The sequence below is a fragment of the Pan troglodytes genome, chromosome 13 (genome assembly GCF_028858775.2).
Source record: "Pan troglodytes isolate AG18354 chromosome 13, NHGRI_mPanTro3-v2.0_pri, whole genome shotgun sequence".
Taxonomy (NCBI): Eukaryota; Metazoa; Chordata; class Mammalia; order Primates; family Hominidae; genus Pan; species Pan troglodytes.
The window spans coordinates 136,015,957-136,039,871 of NC_072411.2; the positions used below are offsets into that span (position 1 = coordinate 136,015,957).

The 23,915-nt window shown below is 48.2% G+C and overlaps 1 protein-coding gene across 4 annotated transcripts; it reads right to left on the reverse strand.

Moving 5' to 3' along the window:
- Positions 1-326: 326 nt before the first annotated feature.
- On the reverse strand, positions 327-21,215 carry HJURP (Holliday junction recognition protein). 4 transcript variants are annotated; one of them, XM_016944886.4, is made up of 10 exons: positions 20,647-21,215; positions 20,106-20,172; positions 18,826-18,881; positions 16,029-16,125; positions 13,664-13,728; positions 11,986-12,078; positions 10,457-10,535; positions 6,862-8,446; positions 3,813-3,888; positions 327-890 (listed from the first exon to the last, which is right to left on the reverse strand). In XM_016944886.4, exons 1-9 carry the CDS (start codon positions 20,761-20,763, stop codon positions 3,813-3,815), a joined length of 2,235 nt encoding a protein of 744 aa, XP_016800375.2. In that variant the 5' UTR covers positions 20,764-21,215; the 3' UTR covers positions 327-890. The 4 variants fall into 4 exon arrangements, with proteins under 4 accessions (XP_016800375.2, XP_063646952.1, XP_016800376.2 ...); XM_016944887.4 differs by lacking the exon at positions 327-890 and adding an exon at positions 2,949-3,230; XM_063790882.1 differs by lacking the exon at positions 13,664-13,728 and having other exon boundaries at positions 20,647-20,840.
- Between the last annotated feature and the right edge of the window lie 2,700 nt (positions 21,216-23,915).

A 23,915-nucleotide genomic window follows, 5' to 3' on the forward strand; every position in this document is an offset into this window, starting at 1 on the left:
AATTCTCCTGCCTCAGCCTTTCGAGTAGCTGGGACTGTAGGCATGTGCCACCACACCCAGCTAATTTTTGTATTTTTAGTAGAGATGGGGTTTCACCATGTTGGCCAGGCTGGTCTCGATCTCTTGACCTCGTGATCCACCCACCTTGGCCTTCCAAAGTGTTGGGATTACAGGCGTGAGCCACCGTGCCAGGCCAGGACACTTCTTAAAGGGAAAGGCACCTAACCACAACACACATCAGAGGGAGGACTGCAGCCAGGGTGGAAGTGCTACAGTGGCACAGGAGGGTGGGTGTGCAAGTCTGGAGACAATCCAGAAAGGCCGCATGGAGGAACTGACATTTATTCCAGGCCCTTCCCTTTGCGACTTAAAGTTACCAAAGTCAGTTTGGACTGTTGCAACTGGAGACCAGTGAGGCCTGGAACAGAATTTGGCTGCTGGTCAAAAAGGAGAAATTAGCCCCATGTCTAAGAACATGTAGGGGAAGAGAGGGGCAGTGTGGGGAAGGCTTTTGCTATGCTCAGGCCATCAGAATAGTCTAGGTGTCCCCAGAGCAGGTAAACCAGGACTTCCAAACTGTTCCCAGTACAACTGCCAAAGGAATTCACCATCCGGGGTCCCATCAACAGGAGAGAGCTGCTATGCTGTCCAAAATCCAACCCGTGCTAAAGCCTTCTCTGGAACAGTGGTCTTCAAACTGTTTTGTGGAGCAAATGGTGAATTGATTTCCTGCCCAGTGATAAAGAGTATTGCTGCTAAACAAGCTTGAACACCACTGATGCAGTGGGGAGAGTGCACCATTCGATAGAGTACAAGGAGGCAGCTGTACATCTGTACAATTGGCTCTCCCTCCATGCCTGTGCAGAAACATTTCCAGATGGTTTATAGACCTAAATGGAGAGAGCAAAATTTAAGACAGTACAGTATTTTTTTTATCCTGAGAGTATGGTAGTTTTTCTTTTAAAAGTAACAGCAAAAGCCAGAAAAAGGAGGAAGTTATCTGCCTTAGTATGTTTAGCGTTGCTAAAACAGAATACCCAAGGCTGGGTAATTTATACAGAAAAGGTTTGTTTAGCTCCTAATTCTGGTGGCTGGAAAGTCCAAGAGCATGGTGTTGGCATCTGCTCGGTTTCTGGTGAGGGCCTTGTGCTATCTCGAGACACAGTGGAAAAGCAGAAAGGTGAGTGGGCAGGTGCAAAGGCAACCCGCTCTCGCAGAGAGTGAGAACTCACTCCTTCAAGAGGGCATTCATCTATTCATGTGGTGTCCACTCCCATGACCCAAAAACCTGCCACTAGGCCCCACCCCCTAACAGTTACATGTGCAATTAAATTTCAAGACAAATGGCATCCGAACCATAGCATTGTGTTAAAATGTAACTTCCATACAATAAAATAACACAAAGTTAAATGACAAATGATAGATAATAGAAGTTAAAAACTGGATTGTTTCATATCATTGGATCCAGAATACATCCAAATCAGGAAAATAGAGGCAAATATAAAACCAGTGTCCCGAGGACATTTAAAAAAACAGGACTCCCAGGAAGACACGCTCAACAAGTCATCAAGAGAAAGCAAACTGTGAAGCAACACATCTTACACCTGCCAGAGCTCAGACTGGCAGCAACTGGCAGCGATAGTGTGGGGAAAAGGTACCTCTTATATTGTGGGACATTGGGCAAACTGGAGCAGCCATTTGGGAGAGCAATTTGGCAATAACTATGGAAGTTCAAGGCACACCCATCCGTGACCTGTAATTTGCCTCTAGGTGTGTGTGTGCCACAGATAGTTGACACTTATGCACAAGGATCAAAGGTGGATTTTGCACCCATCCGCAGACATCCAGGACAATAAACCACCTAGAGAACTCAAAGTGAGATGCCCACATCTATCAGCTCTTGTCACATTCATTCTCTTGATGAAACAAAACTGTAGCATATGTACAGTATTAATTTACTCATATAGTTTGAAACAGAGAGACTATACCATATATAGTTTATGGGTCCCTTATTGGCAGATCCTGTAAGTTGGCCAAGACCCATGCCCAGATCCTTCCACCTCACCTTCCCCCACTGGATGACAGAACACCGGCCTTTCTGGCAGCCAGGCCTGGCCCGGCCAGCAAGGTTTCAGCTGTCTGCTGGGTGTGCGGGGAGGAGAGGCACAAGCAGTTCTGGGTTGCAGTGATGGTTTTCCTGAAGAGGAAAGGGTGGGTCGCATTGTCCTTAGGAAGCAGCAGGCCTGAGGGAAGGCTCTAGATCTGTAGGGGCCATTCTGGCCCTGGTTGAGCCTGAGCCAGCATTACACTGCCGGCCTGTTCTTTGAGGAAATGAGCCGTCTGTGAGGTCTGCAGCACCTGGCGAGGTTCTCAGCTCTCAGCAGCGTGCACCCTCCTTACTGACTCACAGGCTATGGATTGAACTGTGTCCCTCAAGTTCTTATGATTAAGTCCTAGCCCCTGGCATGATGGTATTGGAGATGGGGCTTTCTGGAGGTGATTAGGTTTAGATGAGGTCATGAGTGAGGGGCCCTTATGATGGGATTAGTGCCCTCCTAAGATACCAGAGACCTTGGTCTCTCCAGCATGTGGGGACACAGCAAGAAGACAGCTTTCTGCAAGCCAGGAAGTCCTCACCGGAGCCCAACCATGCTGGCTCCCTTGTCTTAAACTTCTAGTCTTCAAAATCTGTGAGAAAATAAATTTCTACTGTTTAAGCTACCTGGTCTCCAGCACTGTTACGGCAGCCTGAGCATGCAGGTGCGCACGCACACACACACATAACGTGGTCCCAATGTAAGACGCAGGGGGGAAGGGATATGGGGCAGGGTATGGGGGTGATACCTGACATCAGGAGAGCAATCGCCTGGGGCGGCAGGCGGGAATGAAAAATGTGTAATTTAATCTCATTTTAAATCTTTCATTAAAAAAACAACCCCAAACTCATATGGCCATATATTAACTATTTACTCCAGCATGAGTTTCACCAATGTATTCTGAATATGTGAAATATTTCATTAGAAAAACGTCACCATGATATCCTGTCTTCAACAGCTTCAGTAAGAATCATGAGGAGTCACAGGCGCTGTGGCTGCAGGAGCGTCTGGGGCCACCAGGACTATTTATTTTCCTTCAAGGGTCATTGCATGCAGGGCTCGAACTTACATCTCACAAGCAAACAATATTCTCCAATGAAATGGGAAACAGGAGAGAGGATTCTCTGGACATATCTAAATTTAAAAAAGAACACATGGCTGGGAGCAGTGGCTCATGCCTGTAATCCCAGCACTTTGGGAGGCTGAGGCAGATGGATCACGAGGCCAGGAGCTCGAGACCAGCCTGGTCAATATGGTGAAACCCCGTCTCTACTAAAACTACAAAAATTAGCCGGGCGTGGTGGCGCGCGCCTGTAATCCCAGCTACTCGGGAGGCTGAGGCAGAAGAATCGCTTGAACCCAGGAGGCGGAAGTTGCAGTGAGCCAAGATTGTGCCACCGCACTCCAGCCTGGGCGACAGAGACTGTCTCAAAAACAAACAAACAAACAAACAAATAACCCCCCCCCCCCAAAAAACACACACATTAGAAAAACAGGCCTATCAAAGAGAACCCTAAAAATTCTAATTGAGCAACTTTATTCACATAATTTCTACACCAAGAACTCGAGGTTATCTCTGATGGAGCCAATTTCACTAATATTTACTTTAAGGGCAGAGAAGTCAACCAAGTCCTCACAGTCTCAACAATTAAAAACAAAACAAAAATACAAACAGAGAGCAAGTGGGAAGAGCAATAACACTCCAAAATAACCTACCTACACACTTTTAGTTTCCAATTTTTCTAGCATGAAATCACTTTTCTCTTCCATCCTGTAAGACGTGTTCTCTCCTCTAGGAAAAAAAAAAAGACAAAGAAAATGATGTTAGCAAAATTCTAGAATTCCCAATGCCAGCCACTAAAAGGTTAACTGTTTTCTACTTATTCCATTGCATGTATAAAAATACTTATAGAAAGTGGCATTACGTTAAATAAGTAAGTTATGTTAAAGAAACAACAAAAATATAATGGCAACCCCTCCACCCTGCTCCCCACACGCCCCCAGGGAGCACAAGCTGGTGGGGAAGTCCACATCCCACACCCTGGCCCAGCTAGCGCTGCTGCACGAGTGAATTTAGGAGTTCTAAGACTTAAGCTACTTTTCCATATCTATTAAAAGGAGAGACAGCCTGCCTATTGGACAGAATCGATCTAATCAAGGGGTTCTGGTGGGGATGAAAGAAGATAAGGTGTAAAAACGGTTCAGCATGGCCTGGCACACAGAGAGCACTCAGACGTGAGGCATGAAAACTCCATATGTAGTTGCAGCTCATGAAGAATAGGTCTCTTTCCTCAAGAAATCTATCATTTAAGCGGGAAAAGCAGAAAAATACAGGAAACCAGTTAAACATGTTTATATTGTGGTTTAAAATGAAACCTTGGGTGTTCATGATTTGACTTGCTATCAAATTCCAGGGTAGCTGGGAGGGCCCTGCGGGGCCACCAAGGGCTGAGTCTTCAGGATGGTCCACTCCCCAGCCCCACAATAATGCAACCTCACACCATTCTCTACAAGGCCGAGGTCCCTCCTGTGTGGCTGGGCCAGAAGAAAGCCCTTTAGACTGAGCAGGTGAAAAAGCAAGACAGGAGCCTCTGCATGGAGCATTGGGGCAGGATGTCACTCATGGAAAGGGGTCTGCAGGCGACTGGCACGGTGCCAGATCATGGAACAAGGTGGGAAAAGGCACAAGACAAAATCCCAGGGGCAGGATGATGGTAAAAGGAAGAGCTGGGGCACTATCTGAGAAAAAGCAGTTAGGTTTAGACAAGCAGGACGAGCAGAGCAGAGGAGCTCTGATGTGTGGGAGACCAGGAGAGACCTCAGATCACTCTCTGGGCCGGAGAGTTGTTTTTGGTGAAATTCTCCCCTTTCAACTGAGAAGGAGACTCTTGAGAGGTCATCTGTTGAACAGAACGCATAAACTTTGCCTCAGAGCAGCCTCCATGAAGTGTCTGCCACGAAGATGTGGCTGAGATTCTCGAAGGCTTCACTAACTGTGGCTGAAAGTCACCCGGCTGGTGGTTTGGTCTGAAAAAGCCCCAAGTGGGCACAGGAGTGGGCATCAGGCACACAGTTGGAGACCAAGACCCGAGGGAAAGACTGCTGTTAGCCGTGCACTGCCAGGGGAGGAGCTCCGAGGGCCCTGCCCACACAGTGCCCCTGACCCTAGCCGGGGCCCTGCAGAGAAAAACCTTTCCCATCACCTGAACACTTACATATGTCCATCCTCAACTGGGAAGACAGATGACAACCAAGGCTTGTTTCATCTGCTGGTTAGCTCACACAGTATGACTTTATACACGAAAATAACTTTGAAAACCAAAACATCCAACAAAACCTGGGAGCTTCTAGAACTGAGCCAAGGAGCCTGAGCTGCTAACCCATGAGACTGGTCCGTGTCCAGACAGCTCCCCACCGCAGCACCCACCATGTGCAGCCCCTGGGAGGGTGGGGGTTACTTGCACGGAGCAGGCAGCTGAGTGGTGGGTGGAGTCTGGGGAGGATGTCCGAGGATGTAATAGCAAAGAACCGGGCAGTAGGGGGAGAATGCCAGTGAAAGTTCCCTGGAAGGGAAGGGCTGTCCTACGGCAGACCCTGGAGCAGGTGGCCCTGAGCAGTCCAAGGGCATTGGGAAGACAGAGTGACAGTGAGAAAGGCCCCAGGGGGCTCAAGCCACAGGAGGCTGCTGGCGGTCTGAGAGTGTGGTCTCTGCCATGCACAGGCCGGACTGCAGGCTTCGAAGGCAGGCACCACAGAAGAAACAAGGCATACCAGACCTTGGTTCTGAGCTGGACGCACGGCAGGAGCCAGTGGCTGAGAAGGGCTCGCAGGCCAGGCGGGTCCAGGTGGGAGAAACAGAAAATGGGACACTTATGGCAGGCAGGGTCCACCCAAATGACCTCAGAGAAGAGGCACATCGCCAGGCTAGGGCACAAGGGAAGAGGATACTGGAGACACGGCCTCACCTGCTGGAACCACAAACACACAAAACCCAAAGGAACCGGCCACATCAAACCCACAGTCAAGTCCCGTCCACCTGTGGGTTAAAAAAGTCGCATCCTCCAGATCCTGACTGTGGACACACAGAGAAGCTGTGCTGGGGAATCCAACCTTTAATGCCAACAAAGGTACTCACTCCCACTGACCCACCCCACCCCACTGTCTCTAGAGAAAAGGGCACACGCAGACTGAAACTCTAGCTGACACGATTTGCACAAATTAAGCTGCAGAACAAGGTGCAGAAGTTTTAACACTGAACACTGAGATGATCTGCAGGGCACCCCTCGCAGCTGTGAGAATACTGTGCTCGTGGCTCTCCCAGGCCACTCTTGCTCTTTCCCTACCAGGCATCCAGAAATAGGAAGTCATTCGCTTTAGATCACTTTCGCCTTACAACAGCTATTTTCTGAGTGTCAGATGAAGAGGTTAGAAATGAAGGTTTGACAAAGATGAATAAAGCGTAGTAAGTGAGGATTTGCAGGAAGAAAGCCTCTGAATGCATTCTAATGGAAAGGGTGTGAAACTTCTGCAAGAGCATCTTCTGCTCTACCTCCATGCATCTTACACAGGGACACGTTCTTGACAGAGACACTGACTTTACAGGAAGGAAAAGCATTTGGGAGAAAGCTCAGAAAATGATCACGTACGTAAGAATTCGGTTGAGATTCAGTAAACGTGGCACAAAGGTTCCTACCATAAAAAGCCTCTGTCCAAAGAGCAGTCACTCACATAAAACACCACATTCAACCAACAGAAACACACCTACCTCTCTTCTGAGTTGGGCTGTGAAGAGCTGCCCTGGTCTCCCGGTCTGATGGTATTGCCCACCCCATCTGAGGCACCCAGGGAATTGGCCTGGTGTCCGGAGCCCTGGGGGTCTGATAGCCTGGGTCTTTTGGCAGGGAACTGATGGTCCCTCCTGGTGGCACGAGCAACACATGTAGATGAATGAGCCTCAATTGCAGTTGAGCCCAGTAGACTTTTTCTGCACCCCAGGGGTGATGATGGCAACTTCTGGAAACCCTGGAAGTGAGGGTCTGGATTTAATTTTCCTAAGAAGCCTTCTGTTTGATATCGAACTTCCATACTTGCTTTATCTGTAGATACTCCAATACATAAAGGCGCTGTCATCTGCCCAGGAGATTTGAGGCAATACTTTTGATGAAGCTTGTCAAATTCTTCTTTAATTTCATCATAACGATTCCTTCCGTGGCCTGGCACGTCTTTATCTAGGACTGAAAGAGTTTTGCTGGGTGACACTGACTTTCTAAATATTCCAGAACTATTTCCTTGAACGTGAAGGTCAGATGTCTGCTGCGGGCGAGCTGCGCTGTGTGTGGGGTTGGCCTCTGGAAGTGATGAAGATGAATCGCTCTTGGGCAGGCACCTACCTGCTTCCAGAGATCTTTTGCCTAGGTTTTCAAAAGCCTCACTTAAACTTTTTGCTTTTGCTTTGCTGGAAGGTAAACTCAGCCTGCGGGTTTCTAAGCCCTGAAGGCCACCAGGACTCGCATGACCCCCCCTGTACATGTTCATGGCCCAGGAGTCCGGGAGGCACGTCCGGCGAGGCTGGTTCCTGGGACTCAGGCAATATTCCCGATGAAGCTGATCAAATCGGATTTCAATCTCCCTCTGACGGTTCTCTCCATGGCCCTGTCGTATTGTTGGTCTGGAAACTATTTTTACAGGAGAAATTAACCATTGTAATGTCCTAAATCTATTTTCCTCATCAAGATTATACGTTGCACTGGAGTCGAAGTAAATCAAGGAAGAATACTTCGAGGGTGTCACTTTGAGCTCCTTCCAACTTGGATCTAACTTATGGATTTGGGGTTTGTTGACTTCAAGAAAAGCTTTTTCCAATTTCAAACCTGTCTTACGGCAAGAAACATCTAATACGTTCTTGCAATCTCTTAATGCCCCTGTCTCTTTCACAGGCTCAGAGCAGGGTACGAAGTTCTCCTTGGAGCTCCTCTGACAACGTCTGGCTCCTTTGCAATATGTTTTGTTCATCCTGCTCTGATATCTGTGCCTCCTCCTGGAGTTCCAGTTTTGCATGATGAACGTTTTGGTGGAGATGATGCTTGATGGCTTTGTGCTCAACAGCCGGCTCATGGAGTGCAGCATCCCTGCGTACAGGTCACTGATGGTCACATTGCAAATGTCATCATCTTCAAAGGGCTGGCTGCTTAAGAAGCTACTGCTACTGGTCTCTTGTAGGGAGAGGCTGTCATTTCTAGGTACTAAGGCCATGTCTGTGGAGGAAGGATGCAAAGGATCCCATTCTCTGGGAGATGAAGCTGGTTTCGCTGGGTCACCAGGACTCTTTCCGGAGATATGACTGCAGTATCCTGGAAGAAAAGATACACATAAAGTAAAGGTGTGTTACCATTCTAAACCATCCATGTGCACAGATGACAAAACTTAAGATTGGATCAGGACTATGTTTTTTTAAGCAATAGCAAAAACAAAAACACCACAAATGTGTAGGAGTAGACTCTTCTCAGAGATATTTTTTGGTATCAAAATTTGATTTCTACTCTCCATCGTACATTTCCCAAAGGTGTCTTCCTTTCCCTCTAGGCTGTTTAGAAGATGGATGCCTTTTCAAAAGCTAATTAGAAACTGAAAAATGACAACACTGTTTACCTACAGGGATGGGAAGGGGTGTAAGACTTCTAAACAAACCTCTTCCTATAGCTTTGACTTTTGCATCATGTAAATGTTTCCTATATTTAAAAAAAAATAAACCAACAGTGATGGGAAAAAACCATAAAATTGAACACAAACAGAAAAAAAAACCTGTATGTTAAATTGATAACTGAAAGAGAAAAAAAAAGAGTCCAAATACTCTGAGTGTCTGCCTCTTAAAGAGATATTGTCTAAAGATAAAAAGAGCTGCTTGGAAATTTTCAAGCTTATTTAGTAGATGGTTGTGAAGAGTGGTAGCAGGTGCTGCAATGCTAGAGTTATTTTATGCTGTACAATTGACCAGATGAGCACGTGTTAAGTCATTGCGGCTGGTGAGAACTGGGAGAGGCAGATATGGCATCAGGGCAGGGGTGAAGAAGCGCTCAAAAACGCATGGCGTTGCACTACACGACACAAAAGCCAGCCTGAAAGGGGCTCCCTGACAGCTAAATCTGGGGTTACTTGAGCGTCAAATTGAATACTGGCAATGGATTATAACATGTGAATCAAAGAACAAAAAGACTCCATGAATTCCTACTGATCCTAAAAAATAAAAATAAAATAAATCAAAGCATGAGAGAGAACTACAGGAAGCAAAAAAAAGAACCAGAGGGGAGATAGCTCTTTTGAACAGAATAATGCCAACTGACGTGTGCCAAGGAACGGCAGAGACAGAAACAACCTGGGCGGGGACCTCCACCCAGGCGATCCGCATTGCTGGCTTCTAAGTCAGTGGGTGAGAAGCTTTTAAAGAAAATGTTCCTAGGAGATCTCAAAGAATCACACATAGATGACTCCAAGGAAAAAGGGCCTGTCGCAATGAGAAACATCGAATTAAGGTCTTACCTTAACTCAATGACCAGCCTAAAAGTCACCAAGAATGGGACAGACTGACCAAATGTTCTGAGAGGACACGTCATCCCTGTAGTAATATTGCCAAAAATGTTTAACGTGAACCTAACCACGAGGAAGCAATCAGGTCCAAATTCAGGGACATTCTGCAAAACTACTGGCCTGTGCTATTCAAGAAAGGCAATAATATGAAAGGCGGCCACGAGGGAGGGAGAAAAGGCCAAGGAGCCGCTCTTGATGGAGGGAGACTAAACGCAATGGTGGTACCAGCCTGAGTGGGTCCGGAAATGATCAGGCAAACCAGAAAGGCTGCAAAGGACATCACTGGCACAATGGGTAAAACAGGACTGCATCAATGTTCAATTTCTGGCCTGTGTTAAGCGTACTGTAGTCATAAAGGAGAATTAGCCAATTTTTGGAGGTATGTGTGAGGCATTTAGGGATAAATGCATACACAAATGCAAATAAATACACCTTGTGTGTGCACGTGTGTGACGGGGGGTGATAACGCAAATATGACAACATGTTAATTGTGAAACAAGTGAAGGGTGTTCACTGTACTAGTCCTGTGCTTCTGGAGATGCAAAACTTTTCAAGCTAGTAAATTGGAATAAAGAGCAGACGTGGAGGAGAAAACAGCTCATTTTGAAACATCTTAATCTTCCAGTGAAATCCAAGTGTATCTCTAACAATTTATGTTGATGAAACACACCAGGAAATGATGGCGTGGCCAGTATGAGCAGCTCTGGGGGGCCACGCAGCTCCAACAAAAGTGAAGGAAACACGCACCGTTCATACAGTTTCTATGTCACACTCACCAGGGGCAGGCACGGCAGGTGAGGCCAGTGAAGGCAGCGGAGTCACATGTACATCCCTTCCAGCTCTGTTACCTGCACGCTGAAATCAGAGCCAGTGGTTACAAGAAAAAAGTTGCCAGGTGTCAACTAGGTGCAAGGAGCTGGGTTCTCCCCTGACAATGCGGACTGTGCATCTTAGCACAGCCGCGTCGACAAGCGTGTGAATGTGGTGACAGTGGCCAGCTAGGCTTCGGGCGGTGGGAAGAAAAAATGTCCCACTAAGATCTGGACAGTTGATGTGGTCTCCAGGATAGCTTCCAGCCACAGTCACCACTCACCTGCCAGTAACTTCTTACCCCAGGGGCACTGGTAGCTTTCTTTGTCTAGCATTATACTCAGACCACAAGAACGCCTAGGGGCCAGCTGGACGGTGGACAAAGAAGACCCAGTAGATCCGTTTGTTCCTAACCCTAATCTGTTCCCTGGATCAACACAGCAACCAAGAGGACACCACTTGCTGCCTTGGGTTAAAGGAAAAAGCATTTCAGGTACATCCACTAAGTCGGTGGTCCACAAATACAGGCTTTCCACTGGTCAGCAGCACAGTAAGAAAACACATACACCCCTGTGAGATTGCTGCCTTTTTCTGGAGATGAATTCTTATTCTGCAATGTGTACTTCCTAAGTATTTGGTGTTGCAATGTCCTTTATTCTATGGCAGAGGGCACTGACCTTAAGAGAGGGGTTGGCAGGTGAGTGTGCCCACCTCTCATGCCATCACATCCCCCCCCACCATGACCTCTCAGCAGGCGGGACAGGTGCCAAGGGTCAGCCTCCTCACCTTGCAGCTGATTCTAGCCTGATCACACCAGGGAATGTGGGGACTATTGCTTCCCTAACTATGCAGCTTCAAATCCTGGGCCAGAGGTCGGGGCTGCTCTTAAGAGTCCCGTGTGTGGCCCCAGTAGTTTTTTTTTTTCTTTTTTCTTTTTTTTGAGATACAGTCTTGCTCTATCACCCTGGCTGGAGCACAGTGGCACAATCTCAGCTCACTGCAACCTCCGCCTTCTGGGTTCAAGCAATTATCCTGCCTTAGCCTCCCAAGTAGCTGGGATTACAAGCACCTGCCACCACACCCAGCTAATTTTTCTATTTTTAGTAGAGATGAGGTTTCACCATGTTGGCCAGGCTGGTCTCAAACTCCTGACAAGTGACCCACCTGCCTTGGCCTCCCAAAGTGCTGGGATTACAGACATGAGCCACTGTGCCTGGCTGCACCACTAGATTTTTCTGTGAGTTGCCCCAGAACAGTGGGCAGAGCGCCCCTGCCAGGGCTCCCACCTTCCTGATGGTGCTGCCCTGGGGGACCTGGAGTGTTTATTCAAGAAAAGCAAGTATGTCAGCATGTGAATAAAACAATTTGGAAATCATTACTTCAAATGCTCTTTACGGGTTCTGTAGAAAAAACAAAAAGCATAATAACACCGTACCTCAATGTATTTAGTTTATGATCTAATTATATAAAAACAAACAACTGGGAAACAGATTACCTCAAAATACTCTGCACCTTGTAGCAGTATATCCACTTGGGTCAAGTATTTCCTTCTTAATTCATTTTTCAAAGGGCTTTGAGGCACTGCAGGCTGATCAAAAAAGAGAAGTCAGAATTTTTAAAAGCTTCTGAGTATAGCTGACCTTTTGGATTCTGGAACAAACTGGCAAGCTCATTAATGTACAAATCTTTACATGATGCTACTCAAAGTCACTTTCACCTCCATGATGTTATTCAAAGTCACTTTTTCACCTCCTGCTATGTTAATAATCCAAAAGAATGTAAAAAGACAAAAAAAAAAATAAAAACCATGTCTAGAGAAGTTTATGACAGCACTGCTAGACCAGGAAAAAAAAAATCTGAATATTCATAGGTGAGTTCAGGACTCAATTACTAGTAATAACTTCAAACTGGTAAGTTTATAAGAAATTCAGTGCTCCTGGCTGGGTGTGATGGGTCATGCCTGTAATCCCAGCACTTTAGGAGGCTGAGGCAGGTGGATCACTTCAGGCCAAGAGTTCGAGACTAGCCTGGCCAACATGGTGAAACTCCATCTCTACTAAAATACAAAAATTAGCTGGGCATGGTGGCGGGTGCCTGTAGTCCCAGCTACTTGGGAGGCTGAGGCAGGAGAATCGCTTGAACCCAGGAAGTAGAGGTTGCAGTGAGCTGAGATCGCCCCACCGCACTCCAGCCTGGGTGACAGAGTGAAACTCCATCTCAAAAAAGCCAAAAACAAAAACAGAAATTCAGTACTCCAGCTCAGGAGGCTCTCCTACCCCTCCCCTGCTAGACACTGGAAATAGAGGGCGTCACCCTCTATCCTCTGCTGAGTGGGGCTGGCACTTTGGTTCTTGACTCTTGGTACCACCCTCTTCCCCTTTGTTCCAATCCCTACACAATCTCTCAGTGGGCATCCACTTTCTTCCCCAGGACCATGGCCTTTTTCTTCTTAGTCACTGAAAGTCACGCATGGGTGCGTGGGAAATCCTCTGCACAAAAGTAGCAATTTTAGAGGAAAACCATGCACCAGGTATTCTAGCAGGCAACAGAGTGTGACACGGGGGCCAGGAAAGATGCTGGAGCTGGTTAAGCTCTGTGTAAATTCTCATCTATCCCAACCAAGGAGGATAAGAAGCACATCCCATAAGAAAACGGGTGGTTTCTGTGACCCAGGGGGCACTCTGGGAAACAGACATATAAATGACACTTACTGTTTAGGTTAGTGACGGCTGCCCAATGAGACGACCTTGTGACTTGGGGCATTTGAGGACAGACCTGGAAATACTCCCTAGAACACCTCTCTTTTTACCCTGCCCCTGTAGGGGAGACTGACCGAGAGCCCAACTTTCCTGTCGTGTGCTCATCCAGGCAGATGGCGCCCTGCCAACCACACTGACAGCTTTATCTGCAGAGTGAAAATCATCGTGAATCAGGCTTGCACTGGGGGTAGAACTGGCTGCCAGGTGCCAGACTGAGAGGAGGGCCTTACCGCTGAAGGGAATCTGGACACGAGGAAATCCGAGACTTGGAAGTAGCAAAAGCCAGCCTCAGGAGAGGACTTACAGAAAAGCGCAGGCAGCGCTGCCCGCCTCAGGCCACATGGGCTTTGATGGACCCACCCCTGAGCCCCCAAGCGCCCCCTCTGTCCATTCATTACTAAAGGCAGCACTTACTGCTAAGGCCCAAGCAACTGACTCTTCCTGGTCTGACGTGGCATCGACCTCACCGCTTTTTGAATCTAAAAGTCAAACAAGTAAATCTCAATCAGGATTTTCAGGAAGGAGTACATTTTCCTCTCAAGGATGGTTTTGGCATCACTTCGAGTAAGTTGTACAGTAAAAATCCCCATTGCTTCAAGGGTGCACCCACTGGAGCCATCTACGGCTGCCCATGGTTCTTAGTAACCCAGAGAACCCCTAGAATGGGAAACTGCCTGGGGCCATGGAGTGAGGAAAGGCAGATTCTGCACCACCTCCAGCTTTCCATGGCCTCTGAGCCTGGAAGTTGAGACGCTCAAGCCCAGCACCGCTTGACAGAACTTCCAGTGGCACGGAAAGTTCTCTGCCTGCTGTCCTAGGCCAGCCACTAGCCACACAGGGCTACTGAACAGCTGGGATGTGGCCAGTAAGGCTGAGGAAATGGATTTTAAATTTTATTTCACTTTCAACTAATTTAAATATCATCCAGAGAGGGCTGGTGGGTGCCATACTGGGCAGTATATCTGTCAAATAACTATTTCCTGTGATTTCAAGCAGTTGGGGAAATTCATGGACCTAAGGATTTATAGTTAAAATCTGGATTAATAGCAGTAAACGCATAGCACCACAGGTAAATATCCTCATGAAGAGCTTTCCAATTCTACTCTGAAAGACCACCAGCTTCCCTTTAGCGACTCAACACCCATCACTAACTATTGGTGTAGGCAAGGTGCCAGGAAAGGGACTGGGCAGAGGGGGACAGAGGCTGCGGAAGGCCAGTGTCCAGGAGAGACAGGTGTTTAAAGGCTAGTGACAAAACTGTTTCGCAAGCAGAGGAACCCAGGTCTAAAGAGCTCAGATAAGAGTGGGGGTCTGTTCCAGCCTGGGGATCACAGGGGCTTCCCGGGGGCAGCGAGGAGGCCATGCGGTCAGGCAGGACTTCAGGCCCCATTCTGGGTTCTGGCCTTTTACCCTAAAAGCAATGGGAAGCCACGTGTTGCATCAGAGAAGCGGCTTGACCACATTCACAGGGGCGTCAGTGGGGTGGAGGGAGCCCGGGTGGGGTTGGGGGCTGGTGCTCAGCGGGGACATGAGAGCTAACGAAGCACAAGGCACAGGACAGGGATGCCTTGGCCATGAGGAATGAGGCAGAGGCTGAGATGAAGACCCTGGGTTTCTGGCTAACGCTAGAGGGAAGACGGCAGGGGCCTGTACTGAGGCGCAGAGCAGAAGATGGGGAGCCTGTCTGTCGGGCTGAGTCTTAGCTGTGCCAAGTCTGGACATGAAGTATTGAAGCAGAGGGGCTGCTGGGCAGTAAAACGCCCCCAGTTGAGTTCTGGCTGGAGGTTACAGTCAGCACACAGAGAAGCCATGGCTCCACCCGGGGGAAGGGCAAAGGCAGCTCAAACAAACCCTCTAGAAAGGGCATCCAGCAGGGACAGGAGGCGAGCAGACTGCAGGCTGGGAAGGACGAAGACAGAAGGAGGAAAACCGGAGGAGCATGGGGCCGAGGAGCTGGGGGCCACAGAGGCCCAGGCCAGCACTTCCGGAAGGTTTAAATGCTATGGAGAGCGCAAAACCCAAAGAATAAAACCCAAAGAATGCCAACAGGATTTAGCAATGGGGTTGTGAGAAACCTCACCCAGAGTTGGGCTTTAGAGATGGAGCCGAAAGGAGTCGGGAGAGGAGGAACACACGGGGTTGGTAGGGTAGGGAATCCATGGCAGCAAACGGAGCAGGTTATTTCACTCTGGTGGTAAAGGGAACTGGGCAAAGGGACGTGGCAAGGAAGGGGCCCAGGACAGGGGAGAGCCACGAAGGGTCTGATTTATCTAACGTGAGTCTGAGCGCATCTAAATACCGATGGATGGATCCAGGGGACAGAGACTGAAGACAGAAGGAAGGGGTGAGGGACAGATTCCCTAGAAAAGAGGACAGGATGGGGCTGGGCAGTGAGACTGGCCTGGGGAAAAGGAAGGAGCCTCCTAGAAGGACGAAGTGGGAAGCTGCCCTATAGAAGTGAGGGTTCACAACACCACCCTGTAGGGGCAAATCTTAAGTCTTACTAAATCTGGATATTAACTTTTCACATGGAGGGGCATGTTTATTTACTCAAAAAACACCTGAGTACCATTCATATGTCAGGCACCGGATGTAACTGTGGGCAAGGCAGAGCTCAGAAGGAATCAACAGGGTACTTTAACATGATTTTAGTTTTTAAGATATACCTTAGAAAAAATAAAAACTTCACTACTGAGGAATCTAGGCTTTAAGCTGTTGTAACAGGTGCGTCAGGCCTGGTCCCTCCTGACTTCAGTTCTCTGACGAAGGCAACACTCACCGGCTCCCAGGACTGTGCGGTGCGAGGGAAGCTCAGAACCCCAGGCTGCAGCTTGCACGGAGCCATCTGTCCTGTCCGCGGGCTTCACGGAGGAGTCCTCCAAGTGCAGAAGCCAATAAAAACATGGTTGTTTGAGTGACAGCACATTTCAAAGTCACCGCAAAATAATAAAACTGCAATCCTTCTGTTAACACAGGAGACAGCAGGAGCCTGCCACAAGGCTTCTCTTCTCCCTGCATGTCCACTTTATAAGAGGCCTCAAGAGCGTAGGAAGGAGCTGAGGCTCCCCTGGGTTGCAGCGGGGGCTGCTACTTAAAAAGCCACTTGGAAGGAGCAGGGAAAGTCAGGGGCCCAGGCACGAGCAGATAAGCTCACACCTCCTAACACTGGCCCAGGGATGACAGGGACTGGGGCAAACAAAAAGCCAAACTGAAACAGAACAAAATTGTCCTGAGGTCATCAGCGAGAACAGAGAAATAGTCAAGTGGCCCCTGGGCAACTTCCTGTGATCTTTAAAGAATATGCTGGAGTATTTAAGGCGGGGAGGAGCCAGTTTAAGCCCAAGCTAACCACAGAGGCAGCTGCTTGTCCTGACCAGGAGCTCACACCTGGTGGGCAGAGGTGGTCGGGCAGCCACACTCCTGGTCAGGCCAGCTTCAGCTCTCCAGAGCCTGCTCTATAGCAGGCCCCACGAATAATCCCAGAGCATGGCATCGGTGGGTTCTCATTAATGAAATTCAAGCATTCAGGATACCAGATTGGCTGAAATATTAGTATTTTAGGAACCACCCAGCCTTATAAAAACAGGGCATGAGAAGGTGGCAAGGCCTATACCGTTAGGGATGGTCCTCAGGTGTCAACTCTGAGGGTTCAGAGGACTTGGGGCTATCCAGAAGCACTACAGGGTAACTGAAGCCCACTTCCAGAATATCAGAACCTTTGCTTCCAGTGAAACCGTCACGTAAGGTGGAGTTTACAGGGTTGTTTTGTGGCTGTGTCTGAGGCAGAACCTGGTTTGAGAATCACAGAGAAGCAGACGATCTACACCAACCCCAAACTACGTGGTAGCTCTGGTAGCTACAAACAGAACCCAGGCATTGTGTTATAACCAACCCAGCACAGGTCAACACCCGGCCTGCCAGGGCCCACAGCCTCCCCCAGCCTCCAGGGCGGCAGGAGCACCAAGTTGTCTGGGAAAAGGTGAAGGCAGATCTGGACACTGTCACCAATAGCAATTACAGTGAAGTCAGAGATGTCCCAGCTGAAATCTCAGGCTACGCCCAGTTTCCTAATCCCAAGAAAGGGTCTGAAGATTCTGGAGACCCAGGTAGGGGTCCTCCTACATTTTAAGCAAAAACCTTAAATAAATCTTTAAATGAAAACTTTCTGCCACCAGGACCATATTAAGCACTGGTCTAATGAGTGGACATCTCTATTATGCATAATTCAAAGAGTATATATACTTTAACCCAATAATCCCACTTCTCAGCATTTATCGAAAAGGGGGAATATCAGTATTGGGAAGAGATAAGGACCGGGATTTTCTCTGAAAACCATTTCTAACAGAGGCTTTATAAATAAAGTTTTATTGGAACACTGCCACGTACACTCATTTACATATTATTTTCGGCCACTTTCCTCCTGCAACACAGAGCTGAGTAGTTACAACAGAGACCATACAGCCAGCAAAGCCTAAAATATGTATCATCCGGTCCTTTGTGGAAAAAGTGTGCTGACCCTTATTTATTAATAAAGGAAGCCACAAATAGCTAATTGCCTATCAACAGGAGAGCAGTTAAAAAAACATGATTTTTAAAATAATTATATAATTTTATAATTATACAACAGTTGATGAAGAGAAGAGTTTGCCAGATGTATTAACCGGAAAAGTGAGGGAGAAAAAAATGCATTTATAAAGATGTGTATTATAGGGAATCACATTGAACTAAAATAGCATTAGTGACCATCTTTGCAGAGAGGAATCAGCTCATTTATGTAGTTGTATGTACTTTTAACATTTTTATGACTAGAATAATCAAGAAGATTTGATTTCAAATTTGCTGTTAATATCGTCACCTTGATCTTGATGTTTTTCATTCTTGGGTACAGGTTCCTTGACCTGTGACCACAGAGAGGAACCATGTGGCATCTGAGAGGCAGTGATTAACCGAATACCAGATAACCTGGCAAAAGCCACTGTGGCAAAAGGGCTCCTGGATGCCCCCGTAGAAAGGCCAACAGCACCTTCCACTAAAATAACAGGTCTCAGAGCGACAACAACCTCGGATCAACTAGGCAGGGAAGCCAGGGTCTTCCAAAGGTAGAAAAATGCAGAAGGAAAGACCTGTGATCCTCCAGGCCGCACCTCCCCTCATCTCTCTTCCTCCCCTTTCAAAACAGGAAGAGAGACATTCTTCTTCCCTAGAAGGAACTGGATTTGGTATTTTCTGTAAGGACCCAAACAAAGTGAGTCCCTCGCTGGGCTGGCACGTGGCCTTGGGGAGGGTTACCCAGCTGGCCCAGCCTCTGCACATGTATTATCAGAGCCCCTCAGCCTGTGACACAGGAAACACAGGGTGATGAAAAAGGCCAAATATTACACAGTGACTCCTTGCACTTGACAAGCTACAGAAGAAACGCTTCTAAATCCTTAAAAACAGAAAGAGTATAATCATGAGAAAAAGTGCCCCGTGGTGGCCTCTGGGTAAGCTCAGAGGTTGGGCATACCCACACCTTTATTCATATGAATACTCCTCCACAGCAAGGTTATTTGGCAATAAAATTTGACACTAAATACCTGGATCTCTCCTTCGTTTCTTTCCTTTATTAGTCTTCCACCCCAAATTCTCAATCCTGAAGAAAAGAAACAAAAATGACCATTTACATAATCCTGAACGCTGAACTTCGGCTCAATCTGTGTTCACCAGCTGCCAAAGTGACAGGCAAAAAAAAGGTACAATATTAAAACCAAGCCAGGTTTCTGATACCCTGCGATTGTTCCTCTTTGTAAAGTTTCAGGTTTTTAAGGCAAATTTGTCATTCATGGAAATCTCTCCTACCTACTAGAAAACGGCTCATCAAATTACATCATTAGCCCAAAAAGTTAAATGAAAACAAGGAACATATGACAGCGACTGTCCTTAAAATATATAGAGGGCAATCTATATACCATATAGAGGGAGTAAGCACTTTTCGCAGGCAATCTCTACATCCCATATACTGAATGAATGCTTTCTAAGGGCAATCTACATGTTATACAGAGACCAAAGGGTAGCAGACCTGCCACTGGAATATTTTAGTTTCTGCCTGTGTAAACTTTTCACCCAAGATGTGTCTGGATTGGCTATAAAGGCAGAAAGGTAGGATTTCTTTTAATTCAAGGAGCAGATCTTGTGAACCTTTTGTGTCCGTTTAACGCAACATAGAACTTGCTCTGAGGTTTGTTTTCATTAAGTGATACTGAGTTAGTTATAAAGCTATATGGGAGGAATTGACCCCAGCCAGTGCAAAGTGTCACCAGCTATTTACCAAAAAGAATCCACAAGATTTCAGTCCGTTTACATTAACTATTAAACGGAATGCCTTCTTCTCCCTATTCAGGTACTTGGAGCCTCAAGGAAGACAGTTACTACTCCAAGTTAAACAGGGCAAACAATAGTCAATGTGAGTATTCGCAGTGCGGCGGGGGGTACTGTTCACAGAGTTTCATAGGGTTGTACGTGACTGTTACAACACCCACGCCCAGGAGACATTATTGTCATCATCCTTCCCATTTCACAGATGAAGACACTGAGACCAGTCCAGCTAAGCAACTGCCCCACGCTGCCATGGTGGGGAGGTGGCCAGCGGGGATGCCAACCCGGTAAGCCGGAGGCATGTGAGCCAGGGGGCACCTATGTCTCTTCAGGAATTGTTCTAATAAGTAATTCAAGTAATTTACAGGTTTAAGGGCACCAATGTTTTGGTTCCTATTAGTTAGGTGAACAATGTTTACTTCTTAAGAGAGCAGGGACAGCATTTCAACCACTCCATTCACACTCTTCACCCGAATACTCAGAAGGTGGGGATGACCCTTACCCTGTGGCGTCTCGTAGGTCAGCGTGGCCATTTGCACCACCGGGGTGTCCTCGAAGGGCTGGTTGTACTGCGGAGGAGGAAGGGGCTTCCTGTCAGGTCCCAGGGCCACGAGGGGCCCCAGACCCGGGAGGAGGCGGCGCCAGCCCGTGAGAGGCCGTTAGTCTGGCCTGGGGCGCCCCAAACGCGGTCTCTGCAGCGGAGCCCCCAACTCCGCCTCTCTCGTCCCACTCAGGAGCACCCCCAGCCCCACCAAACCCTCCTCTCTGCACCCGAGCCCCAGGCCTGCTTCCCCACTCCCCCGTTCCGGAGGCCCCAGTCTTTCCTCCCCGTCCCCGCACTGAAGCCTTCGGCGCTGCCTCCTTTTTCCCTCTCCGGAGCCCCCAGTTCCGCCTCCACCTTCTCTCCGCATCCAAGCCCCAGTCCCGCCTCCCCAACCCCCGCTCCGAGCCCTCAGAGCCCCTTCCCTTCCCGTCCTACGTCCCCTCCCAGCCTCACTCCGACACGCAGGCCTCCCCTCCCGGCGGACCGGCGGGGGCCGCACCTTCTCTATCAGCCGCTGCATGCGCCTCTGGAAGCGGCGGCGACTGGCCCTGAGCTTCTGCAGCAGCTGGTCGTCTTCCACGTCCTCGCCCTCCATGGCGCGCAGCGTACCCAGCATCGGACCCAGCCAGTACCCAAGCGCCAACCCGGACTGCAGGGCCTCGCGCGCCACAAACTCAAATAGGAGACTCCGCCCTTCCTGCCTTCCTCTCGGTTTTCTATTGGCTAGAGCGGAGAAGCCGGGCACTGATTGGGCCTTTCAAACAAATTTGCGTCCCACCTTCCGGCCAATCCACTCCCGAGTTTCCAGCCACGCCCCAATGTCCGGCGGAAGGGAGGGAGGGTCTCCGGCCGCCACGGCCGGTGGTAGTTGTACAAACAGCTGTGTGCTTATTAATCAGCGGTGCTGTGCGAGATCCGGTGGGATGCGTGTCATCTCCCGCGCTGTGCACCGGAGATAAGTGCGGCCTGGAGATTTCTGCGTGACTTGCTCTGGGTGTCGCCGCTGGGCGAGGTCCGCCTTCCTCACCCGCCCGCCTGGGATCCCGGCGCAGTTTCCAGGGCAGGGGCCTAAGAAAGACAACCCCAAATTACCAACCCAAAAGGAGGCAGGATAGCGAATATTCATCTAGAAGGAAAAAATAAGTCTCAGCGAATGACACATTTAAAGATGCTGACAAATGCGATACACATCACAAAATCCAGGAAAATACTTCTATTAACCCACCTTTTCCCCCATGTATTTCTGATTGCATATTCTGCTTCTTCATTGATATTGTAATATTTTCTCCAGAGAGAAGAGCAAGATAAATCAGTCTTTAGTATGGTTGATGGAATTTATGATCGACATCTTAGGAAAGTTTCATTCAGCTTCATCACTTAACCACATTTGTGTGCTTGTGCTGATATGATTACCATAGTATGTGATTGAAAATAAAAGCATTACTGAGCACCAGGAGGTCCCTTAGAGGGGGCTCTTCACCTCCTTTCAGCCTGCACGGCAATTCTATCATGATGTCCTGCGGAAATTTAGGTGGGAGTGGGTGGAGGGTAAGAACTTCAGGGCTCATGTAGTGTGTGTGTCCACAAAACGTGTTGCGTTGTGCTGGACACAGAGATGTGCTGGCCTGATTCCCCTTAAGATGCCACAGCTGCTAGGAGGGCAGTTGGCAGGGGCCTTCAGTTGTCAGCCTATTCTGGGATGATTCAGTTGCAGAGAACTCCCTCACCCAAGGTCCTGCTGCCCCAGGGTGGCCCAGCGCCAGTGACTGATCCAGGTGGGAACAGGAAGGCTGTGTCATTTCAGTCTGATGGAAGAAAACCCTGGGCCACTTTATCTTCCGAGCTCTCAATTCCACGGAATTGGATGGGGTAACCTACCAATCCTGTTTCTTTCCTTCCCTTCCTCCCTATATAAACATCCTCTCTGAGTCTTCTCCAGTTGCAGGATCTACATATTTAATTTGTACCTTTTCCAATTTTCACAAACAGGCCGAAGTGTCTTCCTCCTCCTTCCTTAGGAGTGTTCAGAAACTTAACATGCTCTTCCTTGGACTCTGTGCTTCCCACACATAATTTACTTTTCAAACATCTAACTGGGCCCATTTAGAGACTTCAGACCTTGAATAAGATTTTCTTTTTTCTTTTTGAGTTTTGGATGATTGACTCTTCCATTGTTACCAGATAGAGTTGTCCAGGTTCTTAGTGTGTTGAACAAAGAATTGAACAAAACACACAAAGTAACAAAGGAATGAAGCAACGAAAAACAAAGCAACAGGAGAACGGAGTAAGGAAAGCACAGATTCACTGAAGACAATTCACAGAGTGCGAGCGGGCTGGAGCCCGCAGCTCAAGAGCCTCTTCAATTAGGGTTTTTATAAAGCCAAAAGAACTTGGCAACACCCCTGGGTACCCTTTAGAGACCTCCAATTGGTTACACCCTATGAAGGATTGGCCTGCGACCAATCAGAGCCTAAAGTGGAAACGGCCTGCAGTCATTCAGGGGCTGAAGTGGAAACTTCTTTCTTGTTATCACAGGAGTGAAGATGTAGCCTATGTCCTGCCCAATCTTGCTTAAAACTGGCTGCACCTGCTGTTCTCTTGCTTATGCGAACTGGCTGCATCTGCTGTTCCTTTGCTTATGCCTCAACCCTTTGCTACCCCAGTTCCCTATTCTCCTGCCTCACCATGACTCTCTAACAAGCACGATAGTACCAGTTTTCAAAACTGGCGTCTCCCAGGGCTTATTCTCTATTCCTGGGAAACCATTCCAAGATTTCCTTTGCTGGCTTCACTGACAATCCAAGCATCCGCCTCTGTCCTAGGAGTTTGGGGGCAGCTTCAGTAGAAAGATTTCTCAATCTCAAGTTCAAGTCTGTAATTGAAGTCAAAACATACTTGCTTTAGCCAAACTCCTTCTGAGCCAGCCAAAGTCCATGCATTAACCCTTCTTGTTCTGGCCTGGTGGTCTTCCAGTCATCTCTGACTGGCTTTCCCCATCCCATGGTCTAAAGTGGTGCTCCAGCTAAGGAAAGAAGAACCCTGTATCATGCTTCTCATGTGATGCTGTAGCAGGACAAGCCGCAGACAAAACCCCTCAGACACCGAGTTAAAGAAGGAAGGGCTTTATTCAGCTGGGAGCTTCGGCAAGACTCACGTCTCCAACAACTGAGCTCTCCCGAGTGAGCAATTCCTGTCTCTTTTAAGGGCTCACAACTCTAAGGAGGTCCATGTGAGAGGGTCGTGATCGATTGAGCAAGCAGGGGGTAAGTGACTGGGGGCTGCATGCACCAGTAATTAGAATGGAACAGAACGGGACAGGGATTTTCACAGTGCTTTTCTATACAATGTCTGTAATCTATAGATAACATAACCGAGTAGGTCAGGGGTCTATCTTTAACTACCAGGCCCAGGGTGTGGGGCCAGGCTGTCTGCTTGTGGATTTCATTTCTGCCTTTTAGTTTTTACTTCTTTCTTTGGAGGCAGAAATTAAGCATAAGGCAATATGAGGAGTGGTCTCCTCCCTTAATGCCATTCTCTATAATACCTCCCCCTACCACCCTTGGCAGCCTAACCATATTATTCCAGACCTGCTAAGCAAACTCCTTTGCCACCACTTTCCACTCCCACATAACAGGGAAGGACCACAAGTCAGCTCCTTCCCCAGCAGCAGGTTTCTGGGTGCAGCATCTTGGAATCTCACAGGGTTTCCAGAGATGACGGCGGGTGGCTCTGGCTGCCCCTGCACAGTGCCCTCTACTGGCCGGGCTG